The sequence below is a fragment of the Podarcis tiliguerta genome (assembly GCF_965153285.1).
Source record: "Podarcis tiliguerta genome assembly, chromosome: 3".
Classification (NCBI taxonomy): Eukaryota; Metazoa; Chordata; class Lepidosauria; order Squamata; family Lacertidae; genus Podarcis; species Podarcis tiliguerta.
In genome coordinates, this window is record NC_139536.1 from 1,242,970 (window position 1) to 1,269,824 (window position 26,855).

Sequence of the window (26,855 nt, forward strand, 5' to 3'; positions counted from 1 at the left end):
CCCTTAGGAAGATGCTGCAGAAACCCCACCCTTCGCCAGCGACACCCACCTGGAGGACTCGGACGATTTCGGCCAACATGGGTGCGAGACACCTGGTTGTGTAGAAGCCCGGGCCGTCCTGTAGGGGGGAAGAAGGAAGATGAAGCCAGGAAGGGTTGTAGCTCGGGGTGTGTGTGTGTCCTGCCTCGCAAGAAGAAAGCGCCAGGCCCAATCCCCAGGTGCCCTGCCTGAAAGCCCAGTCAGTGCCAGTCAGTGTAGATGGATGGAGCTAGATGGAGCAATGCTGATGGCCAAGTCTGCCAAGGAGGGCAGGGCAGCAGGGACTCTGCCCACCCGCAGGACACTAGTCTTGCTAGATGCAGAACTATCTGCTCCCGACACATTGGGGGGGGGGGGAGACTGTCAGCTATTGACAGTGGCAATCAATATTAACAATAAAAGAATTATCTTAAACACATTTGTTATCCAGCTTTGTTGCAGGGATTTATGTATAGGGTTTTTTGGAGGGGGGGTTGCCCCTCCAGCAGATATCATGCACATGCAGCCCACTACCAAAACCAGCACAATCACTTTTGTGATTTATCCCCACAAAACACTTCATCACAGTTTCTTCCTATCTATTCAAAGGGCCTTTGCTGCACGATACTAAATGTAAGAATTCACTGATAAATGTACCTATGTACTGGCTCACTGGGAAAACTTCAGAAATTCATGTGAGCTCAGCTACTCAGCAGCCCCTCTGCCTGAGGGATAATCCCTGGCATCCGGATACCTGAGTGCCAGACAGGTAGCCATGCCAGAAATAACAAACCCAGATGAAGGCAAAAGGGTGTGATGAACTTGGCTGGGAAACAGGGAAATGTAAATATCTCTTTTGTTCCACTTGATGGGTGTTTGGTGGAGGGCAAGGGGAACCATGGGGCAGGGTCCGGGATGCTCAGATTACTGCCACCAGACCTCCCCTTTCATGATGTAATCGTGATGTACGAGTGGTGTAGTTTGGGGGGGGGGGTAACATGGGGATTCTAGGGACGCGGGTGGCGCTGTGGGTTAAACCACAGAGCCTAGGACTTGCTGATTAGAAGGTTGATGTACAATATATTCTTCAACACATTTCCATTCCTTTCTTAATTTTTGTTTTTGTTGCAATCTGATTGATGCTGTCATCTTGGCTAGTTCAATATATTTGCAAAATTTAATTTGCCACTCTGAGATTGAAGGAGTCTGCATCAATAGGAGTATAGCATCTAGATCAAGGGAAGTTATAGTGCCACTGTATTCTGCTCTGGTCAGACCTCACCTGGAGTACTGTGTCCAGTTCTGGGCACCACAGTTCAAGAAGGACACTGACAAACTGGAACGTGTCCAGAGGAGGGCAACCAAAATGGTCAAAGGCCTGGAAACGATGCCTTATGAGGAACGGCTAAGGGAGCTGGGCATGTTTAGCCTGGAGAAGAGGAGGTTAAGGGGGGATATGATAGCCATGTTCAAATATATAAAAGGATGTCACATAGAGGAGGGAGAAAGGTTGTTTTCTGCTGCTCCAGAGAAGCGGACACGGAGCAATGGATCCAAACTACAAGAAAGAAGATTCCACCTAAACATTAGGAAGAACTTCCTGACAGTAAGAGCTGTTTGACAGTGGAATTTGCTGCCAAGGAGTGTGGTGGAGTCTCCTTCTTTGGAGGTCTTTAAGCGGAGGCTTGACAACCATATGTCAGGAGTGCTCTGATGGTGTTTCCTGCTTGGCAGGGGGTTGGACTCGATGGCCCTTGTGGTCTCTTCCAACTCTATGATTCTATGATTCTATGATTCTATGAGTCTCCTGACTCTTCCCATTTTTGGCCACTAGTATTGTAGCGGCCTTTTCTTCTTGCAAAGATGTCCCACAAGGCAGCGGAGGTTTTGGGTCAGCATCTTCCTTCTCCTAGATGGGCTGGCTTCCCAGGTAATTCCACAAAATAGACGAACTAGATCTGGCAATACCAGCTTTTCAAAGTCTGATTGTCCTTTACGCCTCAAGTGCCCACCTGCCAACCCCCTGCCTCTTAGCAAGCCCCCTCGGAAGGAGACACTGCCACCCGCTTCTGGAATCGCTGGTCTAGCCTCTGCCCTTCTTGACCCACCTGGAAACTGTTCCTGGAAAACCAAAACAGAGCTCACCTTCACGACAATGATGACCTTCCCTTGCTTGAGGCCCACGGCGACTGCAGCGGCTGCCGTGTCCGGGGATGTTTTGTCTGTGGTGATGATCTCAAGGAGCTGCATCTTGTCAACGGGGGAAAAGTAGTGCATCCCGATCACCTGGAGGACCAAGACAGGTAAGGTCAGGGCGGGATTATTATTATTATTATTATTTATACCCCGTCCTCCCCAGCCAAAACCGGGCTCAGGGCGGCTAACACCAGGTATAAAAACAATTGATTAAAATACAACTTAAAAACAAGATTAAAGTACAACATTAAAATGCAGCCTCATTTCAGTAGTAACTCAAATCAAAAACTTTTTTGGGGATGAAAATGTCCAATCTTCACCAAGGCCAACTATCCAGACTGGTCCTATATGGGCCAGAAAAAAGCCAGGGAAGTCCCCAAACAGGAGTTCCATCACAGGAGGAGAAAGGAAAAAGGAAAGAGGGGGAGGGGATTACTGTAAGTTGCTTCCAAGCCAAAGGCCAGGTGGAACAACTCTGTCTTACAGGCTCTGCTGAAAGAAATCAGATCCTGCAGGGCCCTGGTCTCATGAGGCAGAGCGTTCCACCAGGCTGGAGCCAGTGTTGAGAAGACCCTGGCTCTGGTTGAGGCTAATCTGACTTCCTTAGGGCCCGGGACCTCTAGGGTGTTGCTATTTATGGACCTTGAGGCTCTCCGTGGGGCATACTGGGAGAGGCGGTCCCCTAGGTACGAGGGTCCTAGGCCGTGTTGGAGAGTTGGGCTAGGAGCTGGGAGGGACCAGGGTTCAGATCCTCCTACTCAGCCATGAAGCTCACTGGGCGTGACCTTGGGGCGATCACTCTCTCTCAGCCTAGCCTACCTCACAGGGTTGTGGGGAGAATAAAATGGGGAGGAGACATATGTACACCACCCGGAGCTCTTCGGACAAAAGGTGGGATAGAAATGTAATGGATGGATGGATGATGGATGGCATGGGTCGGCAAACTAAGACCCGCGGGCCGGATCAGGCCCAATTGCCTTCTAAATCCAGCCTGTGGATGGTCCAGGAATTGCCACATGGATCGTCGGCCTGCGGGTTTTTTCTCTCTCCCTCCCTCTCCCGGCAGCGGCGCCTCCTCCCTCCCTCCTCCTGGCTTCCCGCCCTGCCTAGAGAAGGTAGGGGGCTGGGCTTGGTTGGTGCCAGCCCCTCTCCCGAGTCCTTTTGCTCATCTTCCCACCGCCGCCACTCGCAACACACAGGAGCCGCGGTTGGCTGAGCGTGTTGGCTTTTCGCAGTATAGTAACGCTGCAGAGAGCTTGCTGGGGAGAGCTTGCATTAAAAAGAAGGGACTCAAAAATAACTTACACAAGGTTTTAATAAGAAAAACAAAAACTCCTTATACACCAAATACATCTACAAACAAACACGACCCAACCACCAACCCATCCCCAGGGTAAAAGGCAGAGCTAGGTGCTGCTCCTTATATACTGCACCCAATTCCTGACGCAGCTTAATCAATGCAACTCAGCAGCACCTGCTACACTCCACAGCTGCAAAGCTAGATCTCGTTAGTTTGGTCTGACCCTTGCTCTGGCCCCTTAAAGGTATACACATTGGGTGAAACAATGATGAATCTTTACATTTAAAGAAACAGTTCAACAGAGCGCCCTTCTCGATCGGCCGCCATTTAAAGCAGCCCCTCTCTGGAGCCCTTTTGTGCTCCGCTCATTGTGCCACATTCTTTTTTGTGTGTGCAAAATATAGTCCGGCTCCCCACAAGGTCTGAGGGACAGTGGACTGGTCCCCTGCTGAAAATGTCTGAGGACCCCTGATGTATGATGAATGGATGGATGGGTGAAGACAGAAGATGACAGCCAGATCCAGGACTCACCTTTTCCGGCCTTTTGCTGGCGGAGGCGATCTGATTGATGGGGAGCGCCGACGTGTTGCTGGCGAAGATGCAGTGAGGGGGGACCACCTGGGGGAGATAACGCACAGGTTAGGTTACGATACGATATGATAATCTTTATTGTCATTGTCCCATACAGAACAACGAAATTGAAAAAATCTACATAAGACATTCAGAAACCAACATGCCTGCTATCCTAACCTTTTTAGCCCCCTAAAAACTCTGATACCCCATAATTCAATACAATATACTCCCATAGAGACTACCTTACACTACGTTTAAAACCAAAATCACATTTGGATAGAAACTGTTTCTCAGGCAGCTAGTCCTGGTCTTTATAACCCTGTACCTTCTTCCAGAAGGCAGAAGCTGAAAGAGATCATTTCCGGGGTGCGCACTATCCTGCACTATCTCTGCAGCTTTCTTATGGCACCTGGAAGCATAGATTTGATCCAAGGTGGGAAGAGTGCACCCAATTATTCTCTCCGCAGTCTTTACAACTCTGGACAGCATTGTTTTTTCCCTGACCGTGCAGCTCCCAAACCACACACACAGACCATAAGTTAATACACTTTCAACAGTACAATGGTAAAATGCCATCAACAGGTCCTTTGAGAGATTGTTTTTCTTGAGGATTCTCAGAAAATATACCGTAACCTGGAGAGTTCTGGAGAGGGAGGCAGGGGCAGAGGTTTCCCCTGCAACTGAAGAGCTTGGATTGCAACCAGCAGACGCCTCAAGGCCAATACAGGCTCTGTGAGGACGTGCAGCCAATTCACGCCATCTCCGCTGCGTGGGGAAGCACAGCGGATACCTGCAGTTCCTTGTTGGTGTTGGCAGCGGGTTTTGGGTGGCCACTGAATCCAAAGGTCCCCATGAAGGCTGCAGCTGGGGGCATGGAGGGTGTTGCTATGGGGCAGGACAGGGGTCCAGGAGGTTGGCGCTCTCTGTCTAACTGCAGTCTTTACGTGGCATTAATGCCTAGATCACCCAGCTGTTTGCGGAAAACCCCAGCCCTCCCCTCCGCTCCTGTTTCACACCCATTAGCAACGTTTTGACAATAACCGCTCTTCTTCAGTGAGGAACATGCCACTCTGGGATAATTCCACAGGTCATCTTGCCCCACATGCCGCCCACCTGGCGGCTTCAATTGGCAGAACTGGCACTGCTGTGAGCATCACATAACAACCTGTTCTGTCTGTAATAACACGATTATTTTGTGTGGCTGCACTTTGAAACTCCCTTCACTGTGCAGTTTTCGTCACCTGCTAAAGATCACTCAGATGTTTAGAAAGCTGATGCAAGTTCTAATCTCTTTTTAGCCTGCTGCTATTTTAGCTTTTTGAAAGTCTTAAATCTTTCTTAATCATTCATGTAAATTGCTTTGAGCGTCTTTTTTGCAATCCAGCAGTGCAGGAATTTTATGAAATAATAATAATAATAATTATAATAATTATTATTATTTATACCCCGCCCATCTGGCTGGGTTTCCCCAGCCACTCTGGGCAGCTTCCAACAAAACACTAAAATACAATAACCTATTAAACATTCAAAGCTTCCCTAAACAGGGCTGCCTTTAAATGTCTTCTAAAAGTTTGGTAGTTATTTTTCTATTTGACATCTGGTGGGAGGGCGTTCCACAGGGCGGGTGCCACCACTGAGAAGGCCCTCTGCTTGGTTCCCCGTAACTTGGCTTCTCGCAGTGAGGGAACCGCCAGAAGGCCCTCGGTGCTGGACCTCAGTGTCCAGGCAGAACGATGGAGGTGGAGACGCTCCTTCAGGTCTACTGGACTGAGGCCGTTTAGGGCTTCAAAGGTCAGCACTTTGAATTGTGCAGGGAAACATACTGGCAGCCAGTGTAGGTCTTTCAAGACCGGAAATAAATAACACATACACCCCCTGAGAACCTTCACAAAGCCATGGGCTCTACTGGGAAATGCTGCAAGAGCACCACGACTGAAATACCCCAAAGCTTGGAAATGCTGTCCCTTACTTTGGTGGCCCACGAGCAGAGGTCTACAGGGGAGGAGGTGCAAGCAGCCACATGCTCACCTCTCCCCCCGCCACCGGGCTACCTGCCCAGCCTTCGGGGCAGCCCATAATTCCCAGCACCCACCATGCTGACTGGACAGGGACCAGGTGAACCAGAGGACAATCCTGAGGGCACCTCCAGCCCCTTTAAAGGAAGGAGGCCACCCCCTGTGGGTGGGGGGGCAGTGGGGGCACAGGAGCCCTTAAGGGCAGCCTTTGGATACGGCCCCGGCCTCTCACGCAAGTGGCCCCCCCCAGCCCAGCCTCGTACTCACCGCCTCCACTTCCTTCACCACTTTGTGTTTGATGCTGATGTCCTCGAAGACGGCCTCGATCACCATGTCCGCCGTCCCAAAGTTCTTGTAATCCAGCTGACCCGTCAGGTTGCTGAGGATCATGTCCCTCTCAAACGACGTCAGGCTCTTCTTCTTCACTTTGTCGTTCAAGCTGGGAAAGGAGAGGGAGGTGGAATAATAACAATAACAATAATTTATTATTTATACCCTTCCCATCTGGCTGGGCTTCCCCAGCCACTCTGGGCGGCTTCCAACGAAATATCCAAATGCAGTAATGCATCAAACATTAAAAGCTTCCCTAAACAGGAGCCTTGAGCAAAGGCCTGGGTGGGGAAGGAGCCGGCCAAGTGCTGCGACCCCTCAACATTGCAGGGGGTTCGGCTGGATGACCCCTTGGGGCCCCTTCCAACTGCAGAATTCTGTAATTCTTATTATGAAGGCGGCTGGCCTGGCGCTACCCTGCTTCTAGGTGTTCTCAACTCTAGGCAAAGACTTTTCCATTTCCCCAGGCTCTGATTTTGAGCTCCGCTTTTAGTCTTTCTGCTTGGGGTCAGTTTGTGGCTGTAGCGCCACACACTCCTGTCCCCTCCCAGTGGGGGGATGAGAGAAAGGATGGGGAGAGAAGGGGGAGCCAAGCCGAAGCAAGACCACGCCTGAGAGAGGAACTCCTGGTGTTAAGGAAAAACAGTAAGCTAAGCGGCATCCTAATTCTCCCTCCTCTTATTTCACTTCTTAGCTTTGCAGCTGCCAGGATATTTTGTCAGTGGGCGAACGACCTCTGTGAGGGCACACTGGGACCTCTGCAAGCTCAAGCCAGAATAGTGGAAGAGAGGACCCTCCACGCATCGGAGCTAACCCCCCAGCCCCTTTGCAGGAGGGGGCAAACACAACAAATACCGTTTGTGGAGTAGACGGGAACAATATTAAAGAATATAAAACTGCGCGGAAAAAACGACAGTATAAACAGTACAATGAGAATGATTGGAAGACTCATTTTGTTAGAAGTCTTTTTTATTTAAGTGTTTGATTAAGTATTAATTAGGAAGATTAATTTTTTTATGTACGTAAATTTGTTTTCTTCTCTCTTTTTTCTGTATTTTTTTCTTTTCTTTTTTCTTTAATTTTCTTTTTGTAGTAAAGGAGCAGCACACGGAAACGCCGTTTACCTTCCTGCCAGTAAGCGGTCCCTATTTATCTACTAGCACTTTGACGTGCTTTCTAACTGCTAGGTTGGCAGGCGCTGGGACCGAGCAGCGGGAGCGCACCCCGCTGCGGGGATTCGAACCGCCGACCTTTCGATCGGCAAGCCCTAGGCACTGAGGCTTTAACCCACAGCGCCACCCGCGTCCCTTTTTGTAGTATGAGATTGTAAATTCTTTGTTTAAGTGTGTAATTTAAATTAATAAAGATTATTTTTTGAAAAACAAAAACCAGTCCCTCTTTTGTGGGGAGCAAGGAGAGCCCAATCTGGGAGGGAGGGAAGGAAGGAAGGAAGGAAGGAAGGAAGGAAGGAAGGAAGGAAGGAAGAAGCCGCACACAGGCCAAGTTCTTAAAGCCCAAAGCAAGAAATGCGCAGCTTTGCCTAGCCTGGAACTCCCCTGCCCCTCTCCACAGTGCTACATTTTAGACATGGAGAAGCACTGAATTGTCCTCAGCAACGAGGAAGATGCATTCTGCACTGCTTAGCTGCACCGCACCACTTCTAGGCCCCTGCTCAGGCTCAGACTTCAATCCCTCCTGGACCCCACACAGCACAGGGCTGCCAATGAGCCTACCCTTTGTAGACTTGCTGCTGTCCTCTGCTCAAGCCCTCCAGGGCCGTGTCCTTCAGAATGGTCTTCATCCCCTTGTCCACGGAGACCTGGGCGATTCCAGCGCCCATCAGGCCTGCCCCCAGGATGGCAAGGTTCCTGCGGAGAGAAGGAAGGGGTGTTTTTCTGGAGGGGGGGGATAAAGAGCGACCAACCACTGAACCCGAGTCTCTCCCCCGTCCTGCAGAGGCAAATGGGTTGCCACAGATCTACCCCACCTGTAGCTGGACTTACTGGACGGGTTGCTTTGGCTGCCCAAACTTGTTCTTCTTGCACTGGACCTGACCGTGGTACAGCCCGATCAGCGCCTTGGACTCAGAAGTCATCCCGAGATCCCCGAAATTCTGCAGGGGAAGGGAGGAGAGAAGGCTGCGGTCAGAGGGCCTGCCCACCTCTGCATCATGCCCCAGGGAAAGCAACGAGGGGGAAACGTACAGGCCCACCGAGGCATCGGCAACAGCGGAGGCTGGAGGGCGACAATGGCTGGGAAAGTCAAGGACTCAGAGGAGGACCAGGGATGCAGGACAATCTTGCCTTCAGTGGGATGTTGACATTAAAGACCCAAAAGAAGAGGCCTCTCTGTGTGTCCCCAAGCTATCTGGAAATCTGCAAACACAGATTTCCAGACCATATAACACTGGTCTTGAAAGACCTACATTGGCTCCCAGTACATTTCCGAGCACAATTCAAAGTGTTGGTGCTGACCTTGAAAGCCCTAAATGGCCTCGGTCCAGTATCCCTGAAGGAGCGTCTCCACCCCCATCATTCAGCCCGGACACTGAGGTCCAGCTCCAAGGGCCTTCTGGCGGTTCCCTCGCTGCGAGAAGCAAAGCTACAGGGAACCAGGCAGAGGGCCTTCTTGGTAGTGGCGCCTGCCCTGTGGAACGCCCTCCCACCAGATGTCAAAGAGAAAAATAACTACAAAAATTTTAGAAGACATTTGAAGGCAGCCCTGTTTAGGGAAGCTTTGAATGTTTAATAGGTTATTGTATTTTACTGTTCTGTTGGAAGCCCAATCAAATGTTTAAAACTGTACAGCTTATTGTTGTTGTTGAGTCGTTTAGTCGTGTCCGACTCTTCGTGACCCCCTGGACCAGAGCACGCCAGGCACTCCTGTCTTCCACTGCCTCCCTCATGCTGGTAGCTTCGAGAACACTGTCCAACCATCTCATCCTCTGTCGTCCCCTTCTCCTTGTGCCCTCCATCTTTCCCAACACCAGGGTCTTTTCCAGGGAGTCTTCTCTTCTCATGAGGTGACCAAAGTCTTGGAGCCTCAGCTTCACGATCTGTCCTTCCAGTGAGCACTCAGGGCTGATTTCCTTCAGAATGGAGAGGTTGGATCTTCTTGCAGTCCATGGGACTCTCAAGTCTCCTCCAGCACCATAATTCAAAAGCATCCATTCTTTGGCGATCAGCCTTCTTGATGGTCCAGCTCTCACTTCCATACATCACTACTGGGAAAACCATGGCTTTAACTATACGGACCTTTGTTGGCAAGTGATCCCCTTCATGAATCACTGCCTTGCCATGGCAAAGGGGCTTGAATAACTCAAAGAAGCTATGAGCTATGCCTTGCACGGCCACCCAAGATGGACAGGTCATAGTGGAGAGTTTTGACCAAGCGTGATCCACCTGGAGCAGGAACTGGCAAGCCACTCCAGTATCCCTGCCAAGAAAGCTCCATGGACAAAGCAGCCATGAAATTAAAAAACAGTACAGCATTAAATATTAAAAACCTCCCTAAACAGGGCTGCCTTCAGATGTCTTTTAAAGATAGGATAACTGCTTATTTCCTTCACATCTGAAGGGAGGGTGTTCCCCAGGGTGGAATAATAAATTATTATTATTATTATTATTATTATTACACAGGCTTCATCGATACAGCAAACTTTGCAAGTGCACACAATACGCACAGTTTATAATCAGCTGCTTTCGCACCCCAGGCCCCTCGCGAAAGGGAACTGAGCAGCCAGCGCGTACAAATAAAGAAAGGCAGCTTTCTGGGTCCAACCCTGCGTCTCCCAAGACAATGAAACAGGGGAAAGTTAAGTGACAAGTGGATGAAGGGTGGGGAAGCCAGGAAGTGGCAAGAGGTGACTGCAAACCTCCCACATCAGCCACCCAGAACGAGAACAACAGCGGAGGAAATGGAGAACTGACAAGGCAGATGGGAAGGGAGACTGGAAAAAACACAGGGTGCCTTTCCCCCATAACGTTACCTTTCCGTATCTGGAGGCCAGCGGCCCAGGAGGAACGTCTGTCCAGCATAAGTCAAGTGGTCAAGAGAAGCCAGCTGCAAATTAGGACCCCCAAAGAACAGGAGGCTACAAAGTCTGTGTGGGTCTGTGTAAGAGGGTGCCAGCCCAATGTATGCCCGTGGCAAACTATACTAGGCCTGGCAAAGGAGGGCACAATCCCCACTGTTATTATTCTTTCCAGCCCAGGAGCTTCTAAGCAGCGATGAGAACAGCTCACTAAAGTGCAGGGCAAAGCAACCTGGGCCAACAGCTTCTGCATTCAAGCCAAGGGGCCGCCGAGGATGCCAGACACGATTTGCTACAGGGGCCAGACATTGGGGGCAAAGCCTATTCCACCAGCTTTGCTCCACGTCTTCTCTGGGACTGTTCAAAGAAGTGCCGTTTAAAAGACTGGTTCTGGCATTCCCCTTAATGTTTTCATGGGGCGCAATCTGCTGCCTTTATGGCAGCAAAATGAATGCATATTAGTGCATTCTATTCACACCTGGGACGCGGGTGGCGCTGTGGGTTAAAGCACAGAGCCTAGGACTTGCTGATCAGAAGGTCGGAGGTTCGAATCCCCGCAATGGGGTGAACTCCTGTTGCTTGGTCCCAGCTCCTGCCAACCTAGCAGTTCGAAAGCACGTCAAAGTGCAAGTAGATAAATAGGTACCGCTCCGGCGGGAAGGTAAACGGCGTTTCCGTGCGCTGCTCTGGTTCGCCAGAAGCGGCTTAGTCCTGCTGGCCACATGACCCGGAAGCTGCACGCCGGCTCCCTCGGCCAATAAGGCGAGATGAGTGCCACAACCCCAGAGTCGGCCACGACTGGACCTAATGCTCAGGGTCCCTTTACTTTTACTCACACCTGACCGGATATATGTGCAGCAGCAGGAAATAATTAAACAATTCAGTTCAAGCACAGAAATAGTGGGAGAGAGACCCTCTCATGAAGAGCCCCCCCCCCCAAGCCCAAAGAGGGTGTCAGTGAGGGCAAAAGAAACCACGAAGAGACCTGATTCGCAGAAGCGCTTTGTTTCGGCTGCTCAGCCTCCCTGCCTAAGAGCCAATGCAGGCACCAGCTGCTTTTCCATGCATCCCTCCAGCTTCAACTCTAGTTGCAGATATTATGGGATATGGTATTTTTGGTACGGGTGGCAGAGAGAATGGCAGAGAGGGCATTTGAAGGGGGTTTAGAATAAGGTTACCAGACGTCCCCATTTCCCGGGAACAGTCCCCAGATTTACAAATCAGTCCCCTGACAAAATCCACCTATTCAGTAGGAAGTTGAAAAGTGTCCCCGGATTCATTGGGGAAAATCTGGCAACCTTAGTTTAGAAGGCGTCCCCACTTTACACAATTCTGCTTATGTGCTTGGGAGCCTGCAACCTAACCCCCACATAAGTGGGTCGTCGCCTGGACTTTTGTAGTGTTAAGGTTTTGTTTTGTTTTTATTGTATTGCATTTCCATTGGTCTGCTTGCATTTGCATTTGTGCTGTTTGGGGTGTCTTTTTCGGATGAAAGGTGGCATATAAATAAACTGTAAGGAAACGTAACAATTCTCTGCTCCCCTCCAGCAGCAGCTGCTTCCCTTAAAAGGTAAAGGTAAAGGGACCCCTGACCATTAGGTCCAGTCGTGACCAACTCTGGGGTTGCGGCGCTCATCTCGCTTTATTGGCCAAGGGAACCAGCTTCCGGGTCATGTGGCCAGCATGACTTAGCCGCTTCTGGTGAACCAGAGCAGTGCACGGAAACACCGTTTACCTTCCCGCCAGAGCGGTACCTATTTATCTACTTGCACTTTGACATGCTTTCGAACTGCTAGGTTGGCAGGAGCAGGGACCGAGCAACAGGAGCTCACCCCGTCATTGCGGGGATTTGAACCGCCGACCTTCTGATCAGCAAGCCCTAGGCTCTGTGCTTTAACCCACAGTGCCACCTGCTTCCCATGCTTCCCTTAAGTCACTCCAAATGGGAGCTTAAGTGAGTTATTTAGCTCCCGCAGCCCTAGATGCTGCCGCCGTCTCCCCCACTCCCAGGCCACAGGAGCACTCCTGGGCTCCTCTCCTTTTCCTACAAACCCTGTCCCTCCTTGACCCATCACAGTGGCCTTGCATGCCCAGCCTGCTCTTGCCCTTCCCAGTCTTCCCAAGCCCCCTCCTTCTCCCGGCCGCCTGGTCCTCCTCCCCACCCTCTTCTACAAGCCCCCCAGCAAAAAAACATGGGACTTTGGTGTGACATTTGGCACCAGGACAACGCTGTGGACTCACTGGAAACCTGAACAGGGCCTCTGAGCACCCAGATCTTGTGATCAGACACCATGTGAACAGTTAAGGCCTTTGCTGTGATTCGAACGGGATGCCTCTTGCTGAGAAGCTCTTGCAACCGTGAGGTGGGCTTCACCCTGCTGAAGTCCTAAGGGAGGGTTGCTAAGGGGGGAATCAAGTCTTTTTCTCAGCCTCCACCACACCCCACCACGAGGAAACTGAGCCAGGCAGATCAGGACTTCATGCAAAGGTTTGTCGTTTGTGGTTTACTGTATTTTTCGCTCCATAAGAAGCACTTTTCCCCTCCTAAAAAGTAAGGAGAAATGTGTTTGCGTCTTATGGAGCGAATGCAGGTGGGAGGCTCTGCTCAGCGCTCCCTTTAAAGAGCCGTGTGGAGCGTGTGTGCGGCTCATAGGGGCTTTTCCCTGAGGAGTGAGGAGGGCAGCCCATCAGTCCCTCCTCCCTCCTCGGGAAAAGCCTGCAAGCCCCGCACACACCCTCCACGCAGCTTGTGAAAGGGAGTACTGAGCAGAGCCTGGGATGCATATAGGCTCTGCTCAGCGCTCCCTTTAAAGAATATTTTTTTCCTTGCATTCCTCCTCTAGAAACTAGGTGCGTCTTATGGAGCAAAAAATACGGTGCCTTGTTTGAGGCATTCGGAGGTGATTATTTTGTACAGATTGCTGGCGAGGGCGGGGGGACCTTCTTATCTAACACTGCATCTCTCAATGGAGTCCGTCAGTCCGTCTCCCTTTAAGCACAGACTACGAAGTTCAATGTCCAAAGTGACAGGCAATAAAAGGCTTACCTGGGATTCTGCAAGGTAGCCAGCTTCGTTTCCTTGTTCCAAGCCTGTCTTCACAACCTAAAGTAAAGAGGAACAACATCTTGGGTTATTTGAAACATTTCTATACCACCCTTCAGTTTGAAATGCCCAGGGTGGTTTAACGTTTATTTATTTCCTACAATGTATGCACTGCTTGACTGCAAAACAAACAAGCCTCAAAGCGGCTTACAAAAAAAAGACCAAAAAAAAAAGACAAAGCAACAAAATCATCAGTAAGAACAACAACTTAAAACTTTCAAAAAGATAAAATAACAACAGACTCAAAGAAGATTAAAAACTCACATCAGTTTTCTAAATATCTCGGTAAAGGTACCCCTGCCTGTACGGGCCAGTCGTGTCCGACTCTAGGGTTGTGTGTCCATCTCCCTTAAGAGGCCGTGAGCCGGCACCATCCGAAGACACTTCCAGGTCACGTGGCCAGCGTGACGAAGCTGCAGCTGGCGAGCCAGAACCAGCGCAGCACACGGAAACGCCGTTTACCTTCCCGCTATAAAGCGGTACCTATTTATCTAACTTGCACTTAGGGGCGCTTTCAAACTGCTAGGTGGGCAGGAGCTGGGACCGAAGGACGGGAGCTCACCCCGCCGCGGGGATTCGAACCGCTGACCATACGATCGGCAAGTCCTAGGCACTGAGGTTTTACCCACAGCGCCACCCGCGTCCCTTAAATATCTCGGTAGGCTTGTCTAAACAAGACTGTTTTTAGCAGGCACCAAAAAGAGTACGGTGAAGGCGTCTGCCTGGTATCAAGAGGCAGGGAGTTCCAAAGGGCAGGAGTGGCTTGAGTGGGCCTATCTGCGGTAAGGCGATCTTGATGGTTTACAAGTGAAGATTAAAAACAGCAGGAAAGGAACGGCGAAAGGCAGTGCAAGGAAGGTGGGGAGGCAAGCGGGTGGGTAGGGGCAGGAATGCACCAAAGACCCTTCCGGCCAGTGCCAAAGAGGCACCCACATACGCTGGCAGGCCCCCCCCTTCAGCTGGTGCTGATGAAGACAGACCCCGCAGCCCAGCCCTCGCTGATCCCTTCCTGCCTGCGCTTCAGGATGGTGGGAATCATGATAAAAAACCACGATGAAAGCTGTCTGGAGGACCGGCTGCCTATATGGCCAGACTTCTTAAATGCCACAGGAATCAAACGGAATAGTATTAGACAAATGGAAACTCTGAGGCAGGGATGGTGGAGTCTGTGGGGGCACCATAGCACTCTGCAATCACCAGCTGCTGGTCTCCTGCCTCATAGAATTGCTGAGTTGGAAGAGACCCCAAGTTAATTCAATCCCCTGCCAACTGTGCCGGCAGAGGACAGCCATCCTGGCTACTGGCCGTCCAAGGTCAACTCGTCCAACCCCACCTAAAGACGGGCAGAACTAGAGGTGCCAGTGTTTTGCCACACGCAGGGCAGAAACCGAGTGTGCTCACTGTTAGGATATAGTTCCGTTCCATCTTAAAAGGAGCAGGCATGACTTCTGTGTGTCACACGCCTGTTTACTTCCAGCACAAACTTGCTGGGAACTTCCGTTTGTATATTGCTTTTGTTTTCCTGCTGTTTTGCTGGACACGAAGGGAAGCAGACATGTTTTTTCCTTTGTTCCTAAACTATGCTGAATAAATGCTGTAAATATGCTTACACATGTCTCTGTCCGCTGATTGATGCTGTTCCGGGAACCGGAGATCACCAAGCTGCTGGCCGGTGGCTGGAGCCAGCTGGGGGCCTAACAAATGCCCCCGTCTCCCCGGCAGCATCCCAACACTCACACCCTGGCACAGACGTCCCCCTGCCCTCCCTCATGCGCACAGATGGCCCTCACCTTGATGATCTTGAGGGGAGCCGGGTAGAGGCCTTTCGTTTGCTTCCGCACTTTGCCCTCCACCGTTTTGTAGATTTGCTGCCGCACGAAGGCAATGCCCATGGCATAGTCCATCATCTCTGCAAGGCAACGCAAAGCAGGTTCAAGGGAGGAAACGGCCCAGGGGGCCGACCCCAGGGAGGCCAAGGGCCAGGGCAGCTTGCCCCCCGGTGCCAGGCCAGGCCAGGCCACTCACTCTGCATCAGCCCCTTGTTCCTTTTCTGCGAAATCGTCTTCTTGGCGAGGCCTCGGGCAAAGGTGATGGCCACTTCCTCCAGGTACTCCAGCGTCCGCTCCTCGGGGCTCTTGATCCCTGGCCCTGCGAAGGCAGAGGTGCTGTTTTAGCAGGAAGCGAAGGTGCATTCAAAGGAGACAGACTCCCTAAGGGAGAATCCTGCCTCCAGCTCTCTCACTGGAGCCTTTGGTCGACTGTTTAAGGCAGCCGCAGATGTTCCTAAGACTGCGACAGCTTGACCACGTGGCTGAATTACTGCAGTGGTTGGCCCAGAGGCTGCAGCTGGGGCAGAATGTGGCAGCGAGATTGCTTGCAGCAGCAGCTGCAAGGTATGTTTTCCCCTTCCAGCCTCAGGGCCTTTTGTCCCTGCAGGTGTTGCTGCCCTACAAGTCCCGTCAGCATCCCTGGCTGCTGGCTGTATTTGCTGGGACTGACGGGAGTTGCAGGTCAGTGATGGTTCCCTGCCCCTGCCTTGGGGCCTGAAACATCACAGGCCACACCAAGCCAGGTGCAAGGCCACGGAAACAGGTGTGTGCACCTAGAAGCGTCTCCAGCTAACCTAGAGGATCCACCAGCTGGTCCACCAGCCCCATTTTCTTCGCTCTGTCAGCACGGATGTTTCTTCCGGTCAGCATCATGTCAAAGGCAGCAGGGAGCCCCACCTGAAACATGGAAGGAAATGAGTTTTACATGCCAGAAGAGCAGGAATGCTGGAAAGGCAGACTCCCTCCCTCTATGGGTGGGGTGCTCACCCACTCACCATCTTGGGCAGCCTCTGGGTGCCTCCTGCCCCCGGCAGCAGCCCCAGCAGCACCTCTGGGGTTCCCAGAACAGTCTTCTTGTCCTTGGTTGCTATTCTGTACTGGCAAGCAATGGCAACCTGGAAAGGGAAAACAGGGAGCTTCCTGAATGCACAGTCAGGCAGTTGCGTGCATCTGCCTTAGAACGGTCAAGGGCTCTCAGGAGGTTCAGACAGGACTGGGAACTCCCAGCCCTGCGTGGAGATGCTGAGGACTGAGACCAGGGCCTTTTGCACGCAGAGCAGCTGCTCTGGAGGCGAGCCAAGATCCTTCCCTTACAGCAAATGCAGAGATCACAGTCCCACGCACCCCATTCTCCCTTTCATTACGGAGAGGCTTCCCCGTCTGCAGAGCTCCTCCCTACCTCTAGTCCTCCCCCAAGGCAGGACCCGCTGATAGCAGCAACAATGGGCTTTGGCGATTTCTCGAGCTTCTCCAGCATCTTCTGTCCTTCCTGAGAAAGTAGAGTTATTTCTTGGCTGGACTGGCAGGCCTCAATCATGCTACGGGCAGGACAAAGAGAGAGTTTGGTGGCTGTGAACGAGGCGCACCAGTGCCCAACTTACAAAGTCATCCACCCTCTACCTCTGCAGAGAAGCAATTCAAGATGCCTGCCCAGTGACACAGGGCTCCTCCTTCGCCCAACTCTGTGTGACTGCTGCTAGGGAAGCAGGTGTGTGCTGCAACTGGGTGCAACTCCTCACTTTGTCAGACTCTGCTGCAACACAGATCTGCTGACCCAAACCCTGGTGCATGTGAGGGTGTGTGTGTGGGTGTGTGTGTGTATTGTGGTTCTGGACAGCTAAGAGTTAACACTCTGGGAAGCGTTCTTATTAACTGGGTGCACTGCCCACATGATCCGGGCATTTTCCTTTGATCTATGCTCTCTGAGGGCTGCAGAGAGCAGTCTGTCTAAGAATGTGAGCAAGGTAGTTTCCTTTTGTTGGCACAATTCAAAGTGCTGGTGCTGACCTTTAAAGCCCTAAACGGCCTCGGCCCAGTATACCTGAAGGAGCGTCTCCACCCCCATCGTTCTGCCCGGACGCTGAGGTCCAGCGCCGAGGGCCTTCTGGTGGTTCCCTCATTACGAGAAGCAAAGCTACAGGGAACCAGGCAGAGGGCCTTCTCGGTAGTGGCACCCGCCCTGTGGAACACCCTCCCATCAGATGTCAAAGCGATAAATAACTACCTGACATTTAGAAGACATCTTAAGGCAGCCCTGTTCAGGGAAGTTTTTAATCTGTGATATTTTACTGTATTTTTTGTTTCTATGGAAGCCGCCCAGAGTGGCTGGGGAAACCAGCCAGATGGGCGGGGTACAAATAATAAATTATTATTATTATTATTTTGTTAGAGGCAGAAAGCTGCAAGCATGCAGCTAGACTTTGTAGGTTTTTCTTTTCTGTTTTTGTATGCTTCTAAATAAAGAGTGATAGAAGCACTGGTGTCGAGCTGAGTTATTGAAGACAACACGTCGACACAGACAAAGCCATTTCACGCTGCGTGTGAACTCTGCTAACGTCCGACAACTGAGAAGAGTGGCAGCGCATGAGTGGAAGCGTGTGGGCGCCACTGAAGTTTGCCGGAGTGGAAATAAATCAACTTTATTGCAGTGCCGTTGCAGCAGACTCCCTGGGTCAAAGGATCTACAACCCACAAACTTTAACAGTGTGAACTGGCCCAACCTCTCAGGGGACTTCCTTTCTGGAGGTATTTCCCCAAGAGTCAGCTTTCATTCCTACAGGGTCCTAAGGTGTCCAGAGGAGGGCAACCAAAATGGTCAAAGGCCTGGAAACGATGCCTTATGAGGAACGGCTAAGGGAGCTGGGCATGTTTAGCCTGGAGAAGAGGAGGTTAAGGGGGGATATGATAGCCATGTTCAAATATATAAAAGGATGTCACATAGAGGAGGGAGAAAGGTTGTTTCCTGCTGCTCCAGAGAAGCGGACACGGAGCAATGGATCCAAACTACAAGAAAGAAGATTCCACCTAAACATTAGGAAGAACTTCCTGACAGTAAGAGCTGTTCGACAGTGGAATTTGCTGCCAAGGAGTGTGGTGGAGTCTCCTTCTTTGGAGGTCTTTAAGCAGAGGCTTGACAACCATATGTCAGGAGTGCTCTGATGGTGTTTCCTGCTTGGCAGGGGGTTGGACTCAATGGCCCTTGTGGTCTCTTCCAACTCTATGATTCTATGACCTTTAAGGGGGGGGGGTCCCTTCCAACTCTATGATTCTGTTCTATTCTATTCTATCTCACTTGTGAAGAGATAGCTACCTCAGGACTACCTGTCACCAGCTAGTAAGCAAGAAGAGAGGCGTGTGCTACTGCTCTGGGTCCCAAGTAGACCTCTGTGTAACCAAGGCTCTGCAAAACAGGCACCCTTCACCAGCCAACTACTGCGAGGGCAGCAGCTGCTCCAATCTGAAGCAGTGGTAGGCGGAGATAATAATAATAATATAATAATAATATAATAATAATTTATTATTTATAGCCCGCCCATCTGGCCGAGTTTCCCCAGCCACTCTGGGCAGCTACCAATCAAGTGTTAAAACGAATACAGCATTAAATATTAAAAACTTCCCTAAACAGGGCTGCCTTCAGATGTCTTTTAAAGATAGGACATCTGAAGGGAAGGCGTTCCACAGGGCGGGCGCCACCACCGAGAAGGCTCCCATCTAGGGCATTGCTTTCATTATGTCCTGTTGCTTGTCTTGTCTTGCATGTCCTGTTTGCTGACTCTGAATCTGTGAGAGTCAGGGGAAGAGGCTGTGGGTTAGGCACAGCAGCGTCAACTAGGATGGTGACAGTGTTAGCAATAAACACTGCATTACTGTATGGGAGAGGAGCTTTTCCTTAACTGGGAACTCTGTAAGAAGCTGCTGGGAATAGGAAATCTCTGAAAGATTGTGGAAGAAAGGGGTCAAGTTCACCGCATGCACTCTGTTAAAGGAAAATATAATGAAAATGATGTATAGATGGTATTTGACTCCTGTAAAATTAGCAAAGATATATCATAATTGTGACAATATATGTTGGAACTGTAAAGAAAAGGAAGGAACCTTTTATCATATGTGGTGGACCTGTCCCAAGGTGAAAGACTTCTCAGAAAAGATTTATAATGAATTGAAAAAAATGTTGAAATATACATTTATAAAGAAACCAGAGGCCTTTCTTCTTGGAATAACAGGTTTGGAATTGCCCAAGAAAGATGTTAAATTATTTTTGTATGCCACAACTGCTGCTCGTATTTTGTTAGCTAAAAAGTGGAAAACCCAAGAATTACCAACAATAGAAGAATGGCAGATGAAGATGATGGATTTTTCAGAGCTAGCTGACCTAACCGGAAGAGTCCACGACCAGAAGGAGAAGGAGTATCAGGAAGAGTGGAATAAATTTAATGATTATCCAGTTAAATTTGTTAAGTTAAATTAACTGAAAACAGCTTGCAGATACTTAATTGGCTTAGGATTTTATTTATGTTAAGTGATGAATTAGTATGTTTAATTCCATAAGGTGAAGATTTAAGGATGTTAATGTTTAAGTTAAATTTCATAAGAATTGGGATTTGGAAAACCGTTAAAAGGACATGCAATGAAATTCAACCAAGGGGAAGTGAGGAAGTCACTTAACAAAGTTAATAAGTGTAATTTTCAATAAGGCTATGATTTTTGTTTGTTTGTCTTGTGTGTTTGTTTGATTGTTTATAAGATTGTGAAAACTAATTAAAAAAATTTGCGGGGAAAAAAGGGAATAGGAAATCTCTGAGGTCTCTGCTGGGCCTCCGCTTACTCTCCTGATGCATCACACAGGTTGAGGTGTGGTGAACTTCCAACTGACTCCCGCAACTCAACACCCACAGAGTTCCCTCCACCAAAACGAGGTTTGAAAGCCAACAGAGCAGGTTGCAATGTGTGTGTGTGTGTGTGTGTGTGTGTGGTGTCCACAACAGCCAGCCCCATTGGCAAATGTGCCCAGAGACCCAAAAAGATTGAAAAGCCATCCCCCAAAGCAGCCTTTGCCCGCTGGGCGCACCTCCAATGTTCTGAACCACAGCTCCCATTAGGGGAGGCTGTGGCTGATGGGAGCCCAGCACATCTGGAGGGCAGCTAGCGGGCAAAGGCTGCCCCGAAGCACACGACCGGTTTGCCCATTTCTCCACCCAAGGGGACCCCTCTTCCCGCCCCGTTGGAACTTACTTGATGTCTGCGCCAGCAATGAAGCAGCCGGGTTTCGATGAGATCAGGACGGCGCTACTGACGGCCTCGTTGGCCCAGATTTCGTTCATTACGGCGGAAAAGTCATCTTGCAGCTGCCTGGAGAGGGTGTTGACCTGGGGGAAATGAACAGGGAAGCTGAAGCCAAGGCGGGCAAAGGGCAAGCTCCCACTTTGGAAGGATAACGGCCCTTGCTTGTCCTCGCCAACATGGAACAGCATAAGGAAGGCGGTGCCATGCCAAATGTCTTGAAGCTTTGAGATGTACTCGTAAGCAGCCGGCAGCACACCCTTCTATTAGGCCTGGCATACCATCTCCCTCCTTTCTATCTCCATGACTCCCAGGCACCCCTTTAAACCTCTCTGCACAGTTTAAACCGCTTGAGCCCGCAGGGAAGAGACAGGAAAACCTACCTTGGAATTTGGAGAGTTAAAGCGCACGACAGCAACATCTCCTTTGATGTCATAGTTAACATGGCTTCTTGCTGGAGCGGGGGAAAAGAGAGATTTATAGGGACATTTCAAGAGGAGCAAATGTCAGATTCTGCACTTAGGCAGGAAGAACCAGATGAACAAATATAGGATGGGGGGAAACCTGGCCTACTAGCAGTACATGTGATAAGGATCTAGGGCAGCAGTTCTCAACCTGTGGGTCCCCAGATGTTGTTGGACTACAACTCCCATCATCTCTGAGTTCTGGCCTTGCTAGTTAGAGGTGATGGGAGTTGTAGTTCAACAACATCTGGGGACCCACAGGTTGAGTAAGGCTGATCTAAGGGTCTTGGTGGACCACAAGCTGGGCATGAGTCAACAGTGTGATGCAGCAGCAAAAAAAAGCGAATGCTTTTTTTCTGCATCAACAGAAGTCTAGTGTCCAGGTCATATGAAGGAATAGTCCCACTCTATTCTGCCTTGGTCAGACCACACCTGGAATACTGTGTCCAGCTCTGGGCACCACAATTTAAGATGTTGACAAGCTGGAAGGTGTGCAGAAGAGGGCAACCAAGGTGATCAAGCCTTATGAGGAGTGGTTGAAGGAGCTGGGTATGTTTAGCCTGGAAAAGAGGAGACTGAGAGGAGATATGAGAGCCATCTTCAAATATCTCAAGGAATGTCACATGGAGGATGGAACACGCTTGTTTTCTCCTTGAAACAATGGCTTCAGGTTGCAAGATAGGAGATTCTGACTAAACTTTCGGAAAAACTTTCTGACAGTAAGAGCTGTTCAGCAGTGGAACGGGCTCTATATTTATTATTTCTCCATGCAGGACTTCAACAAAACTTAGGACAGGGGCCACCAACCATTTTAGGCTCATGGGCACATCTGGATACCAATGGTGCCAGGCTCTCTGGTTATCACCTCCTTTGGACCTCACTGCTGCTGCCACCACCCAGCTCCCCAGAGAGACAGAAGAGGGAAAGATCACCGTGGGTCACTGCTGGCACAAACCCACTTAATGGAGAAGCAGAGCCAAGTGTTATTTAAAATAGGAGAGGTGGCGATTGCTCCAAAGGGTGCTTTGCAAGGCCATGGAGGGGATTTTGAGAGCTGAGGGGCTGCACCCACCTGTCAATCATGTGACATCACAACAGCGTTGTGTGAGGACATGTGGGTGGCCCCATCCACCTGTCAAATTAGGCCCGCAAGGTTGTATTCGATGGATGAAAGGACATATGATTTTTGACATGACCGAGAATCAGAAGGCGGAAAATATGAAAACAATGAGAAGAGGCAGGAATGAAGATTTGGAGATAGCTTCAGAGGTCCAGACTATGGGGCGCCCGGAAAAATTAATAATTACAATTTGGACTACAATTTGGTGTTTTTTTAAATTTTAGTTTATTGTTTTTAATTGGATTATGATGCGGATATGTTGATTGGCTGTTTTTAATGGGAAAATCAATAAAAATGATTTTTTTAAAAAAGGGCTGCAAGGCTGATCCTGGAGGCAAAAAGGTCCCCCCCCCCTACACTGAAGTCACTACGGTTTCCTTGTTATTACTACAAGGGTGAAAAAGGCAACCTGAGACACCGTCCCCCAGCAAATTTGCCTTCTCTGCCAGATTTCTTTCAACCAGGGCAGAACCCCGTCATCGCCATCAACCCCCACCAGACCCAAGAACTGACTTACACTTAAGAGGGGAGGACGTGCTGAGGTTTCGGCAGGCGTAACCTGAAACAGAGAGAGATTTCAGGAGTTACTTTGGACCAGCAAATAAATCAGAACATTTCCCATCCCTGCTGGTGCCTTCAGGCAAAGTCTCTTTCTGAGGGATGAGGCTCAGTTCAAAGCAGGGTGGATTTGATTTAAATCAAATCGATTTAAATCACTGGTCAATAAGACTTGATTTAAATCATTTTTTTTACAGAAAGACTCATTCTTGCTGTTATCATCTTAATATTTACAACCAGATGAAGATTTCATTTCTGGAACAATAAATTTTCAGAGTAGCTTTTACAGTTATATCAAAAATTACTGATTTGGTTATACTCTTAGAAATATATCGACAGATAATTATGAAATTATTGTTTATATTTGGATAACTTTTCAGCTGTACTTTATTGGAAGGAGAAAAATAATAATTTCCTTAGTAACAAGTTAAACAATTTCTTTAACTAAAACAATAACATTATAGCATATGTATCCATGTTTGTTAACTGATGTGGTTAAAGTTTTTTTTAAAAAAAACTTAGACTGAGTTTTAGCACATGTGAAAAACTTAAAACAAACCCTTATTTCCTGAGGAATAGCCTTTGGACTATAATGTAACTTAAATAGAAAACTATCTTTAGAAAGATTTTTTCTCCAAAAGCATTTTATTTTTTTAAAACTCTGGTTTAAATTTTTAAAAATCCAATGGATTTTTATCCACCCTGGTTTAAAGGACTTGAAAACTCAACATCGCTTTGCACATGGTTGCACAAGCCAGCATGGCACGTTTGGCGTTTCACAGTGTTTGCTATGAGCCTTTTCCAAGCATGGCTTCCCAACATACACCTGGAAGTCTGAGCGTTGCTAATTATTAAGTGAAACTCTGAAACTTGATCTGATCTTTCCATTGTGTTAACAAGACACGGCAGCCCGTTCCAGAGGGTCCCAAGTCCATCTGAGGGGAGGGGGAGCCACCGCATCAGAGGCCAAATAGGCTGCCTTGCGCAAGCCGGTCACGTGACCCAGCCCCCAAGCTGGAGGTGCGCCATGTCCTTTGCTCCACATTTCCAGAGTGGAAAGGAAAGGACCTTTCACCTACATCCTGTCATGCCCATAAATGCCGGCACTTTGGAGGTTGGTGAAATTGCCAGCGAGTCTCTTGGGGGGGGGGGCTGGAGGACTCCCGCTATCTTGAGCAGAGCCAGCTCAGAAAGATGCCAGAGTTATGCTTCACATGTTCTGTGCAGATGAAAATGCACTGCTCACAAATGCTTATTGGGATGTGAAAGACCTGCCCCTTTCTTGCCCGGGCGCTCGAGCTAGCATCACAAAAACCAAGCTGCTTCACTGCAAAGGCCTCATCCACACTTTTGCTCGACCCAAATTTTGATAATATTTAATCATATTTTCTGTACAGATTAATTCCCCCAGGGTCCAAAAACTTTCCTCTTTGTTGTGTCCCTGGACAGTCTTTCCCACTGAAGTGGATCTTCTCAGATACACAGAAAATCCAAAGAGAGATTTTGTTTAACGGACCTTCAATTCAGCAAGCAATTTCGAATTTCTGTAAGGCAGAGCTGGGCAACATTGAAAAAAGCTGTCGGACCTTGGGGAACTTTTCGGGACACAATATGGTCAAAACACAGGTCAAGCAGCAGTGTGGATAAGCTTTTAAAGGTAAAGGGGACCCCTGACCATTAGGTCCAGTCGTGGCCGACTCTGGGGTTGCGGCGCTCATCTCCCTTTACTGGCCGAGGGACCCGGCATACAGCTTCTGGGTCATGTGGCCAGCAAGACTAAGCCGCTTCTGGCGAGCCACAGCAGCACACGAAAATGCCGTTTCCCTTCCCGCCAGAGCGGTACCTATTTATCTACTTGCAGTTTGACGTGCTTTCGAACTGCTAGGTTGACGGGAGGGATGAGCAGGCCCAATATGGTAAGTGCCCCCCTTGCCACCTTGAAAGCAAGTATTTTAAAATCAGACCTCCTCCGTGACACAATCCGAAAGTGTCAAGATGGTGCCTTTTTGCTACAAAGAAGCCTTATACTGTTTTTAGGGTTCCTAACGCTTTCTTGCTTCTCTGGCTGCTTATAAACATGCGAGATAGCAGGAAAGAGGATCAGTCATCTCATACGAGCAAATGCCATTCAGCTCAAGCCCAGAGCAGCTTATGAGCTTGCCACAACCTGACAATGAACGAAGAGGCTCCAGACTGCAGGCCATTTCATGGCAATCGCCAAATGTTATGTTGCAACACAGCGTTCGGTATGACTACATCAACCCTTCTCCCTACCTTGTTTTCCAGAAACTTCCCTCTCCCAGAAGTACAAACCCTGGAGAACAAGGGCCTTCCCCACGCAGCACCAAATATTTCTTGTACAGTGGTACCTTGGAAGCTGAACGGAATCCGTTCCGGAAGTTTGTTCAACTTCCAAAACAGTTCGGAAACCAAGGTGTGGCTTCCGATTGGCTGCAGGAAGCTCCTGCAGCCAATCGGAAGCCGTGACGGACGTCCAGGTTCCAAAGAACATTTGCAAACCGGAACAATCGCTTCCGGATTTGCGCCATTAGGGAGCCAAAACGTTCTACTTGCAAGTCGTTCGAGATCAAAGACTGTACTGCCATTTAGAAGAAACTCTGAAGAAGTGTGGGTTTTGTGTGTTTTTTTTAAGTTGCACTTTAGGAGGAGATGGCTTTAAATCCAACTGCAACAAAAAAACATACAGGCCTGGGTACAGAGGAAACCTGGGAGACTGCACACATTTAACAGGATTAAAAAGTGTCCTTCAATTTGCAGTTAGCCAAGGCCTGGAAGATGCCCAGAATGTTCAGATAACAAAAGGATGAAATTTACAAAGGAAGCAAGCTGACTCTGCCCATACAATCAAGACCACTTTTGAAGGACACATGGAGGTGTCTCAGTGATGAAATGATCTCCCCAGGAAGCTTAGACAGACATTCACTATGCTGTTTTTCTGATGCAAGGCAAATACCGTCTATTTCATTTTCCCCGAACAAGCAATCCTAAGACATGCACTTCTGTGGATCAAGCCGAAATCTCCCTCTGATCCAGGCACACTATGCACCTCCTTAAGTGCCATGGGGGGTGTTCACAAGCAGGGTGCGAAGGAAACAGTTCACCCCATGTGTCACCCCCCAAATAAAAATCATCACAACTTGATACACAAAAGAACACACAAGGCTACACTAGTCCTCAACGCCTTTCCTTGTGATCTTTGTTTTTCTGAGCAGAGAGCTGTGAGGAATATCTGTCTCAGGGAAACACTCTGCTGTAACTGAATTTAGTCTTTTTTGTCAAGAGGAAGTGAAGTTCCACATATTGGCTACTCGACTGGCAGAGAAGGAAGTTGTTGTCTTCATGCTCTTTTTGTGCATTTCTCCAGTAGAATCTGGCTGATCACAGATGGGTATGGAAAGCTGGATTATATACCTGCTATGTTTGATCCAGCTACATGATTCCTTACTGCCGGTCCCAGAATAGTAGAATATCTTGAATGGCTTTAAAAGGGGATTACATAAATTGGTAAAAAAACCTACCAACAGGTATTGGTAAAAGACCTACCAACAGCTATTAGCTGTGACAGCTAAGCAGAAACACCAGGTAAACCTTTCGGATTATGGGGATATTCAGCCAGGAAGGTCTGCAGCCTTCAAACCCTGCATATGGTTTCCCAAAAGTATCTGGCTGGCTGTTATTAGAAACAGGATGCTGGACCAGAATGCACTCAAGTCTGATACAACAGTGAGGCACTTTGACATGTCCCATAATCCTGCAGCGCTAGCATGAATTCAGGGTCTCCCAGTTCCATCTGAGTCCCCAAATTCTTTAGAATGGGAGAAGCTAAGGATTTTGACCCACAGGACAAACCAGATGGGCGGGGTATAAATAATAAATACCGTAATTATTATTACTACTTAAGGGTTGGCCAATCATCCAATGGCCAAATGTCACTCTCATGCACATATGCAGGGCCTGGCAAAGTCAGTCACCACATCACGGTGCTGAGCTGAGAGGTTTCAATCTCTCAGCTCAG

At 49.2% G+C, this 26,855-nt stretch overlaps 1 protein-coding gene and 1 long non-coding RNA gene across 2 annotated transcripts in view; one reads left to right on the forward strand and one right to left on the reverse strand.

Annotated features, from left to right (window-relative positions):
- The window catches only part of HADHA (hydroxyacyl-CoA dehydrogenase trifunctional multienzyme complex subunit alpha), a 37,185-nt gene that overhangs the window by 7,665 nt on the left and 2,665 nt on the right, over positions 1-26,855 (reverse strand). The window contains exons 2-16 of the mRNA XM_083432592.1: positions 22,779-22,820; positions 21,061-21,131; positions 20,630-20,763; positions 16,797-16,935; positions 16,393-16,512; positions 16,192-16,294; positions 15,594-15,716; positions 15,359-15,477; positions 13,512-13,568; positions 8,436-8,545; positions 8,166-8,300; positions 6,370-6,541; positions 4,046-4,132; positions 2,164-2,304; positions 50-118 (exon numbers count right to left, since the gene is read on the reverse strand). Of these exons, the coding sequence (XP_083288718.1) occupies positions 50-118; positions 2,164-2,304; positions 4,046-4,132; positions 6,370-6,541; positions 8,166-8,300; positions 8,436-8,545; positions 13,512-13,568; positions 15,359-15,477; positions 15,594-15,716; positions 16,192-16,294; positions 16,393-16,512; positions 16,797-16,935; positions 20,630-20,763; positions 21,061-21,131; positions 22,779-22,820 (1,622 nt within the window). The remainder of the gene's footprint in view (positions 1-49; positions 119-2,163; positions 2,305-4,045; positions 4,133-6,369; positions 6,542-8,165; positions 8,301-8,435; positions 8,546-13,511; positions 13,569-15,358; positions 15,478-15,593; positions 15,717-16,191; positions 16,295-16,392; positions 16,513-16,796; positions 16,936-20,629; positions 20,764-21,060; positions 21,132-22,778; positions 22,821-26,855) is intronic.
- On the forward strand, positions 21,895-25,401 carry LOC310674045. The gene is made up of 4 exons (XR_014509353.1): positions 21,895-22,294; positions 22,583-24,476; positions 24,723-24,806; positions 24,837-25,401. It is a non-coding gene; the product is annotated as an uncharacterized lncRNA (long non-coding RNA).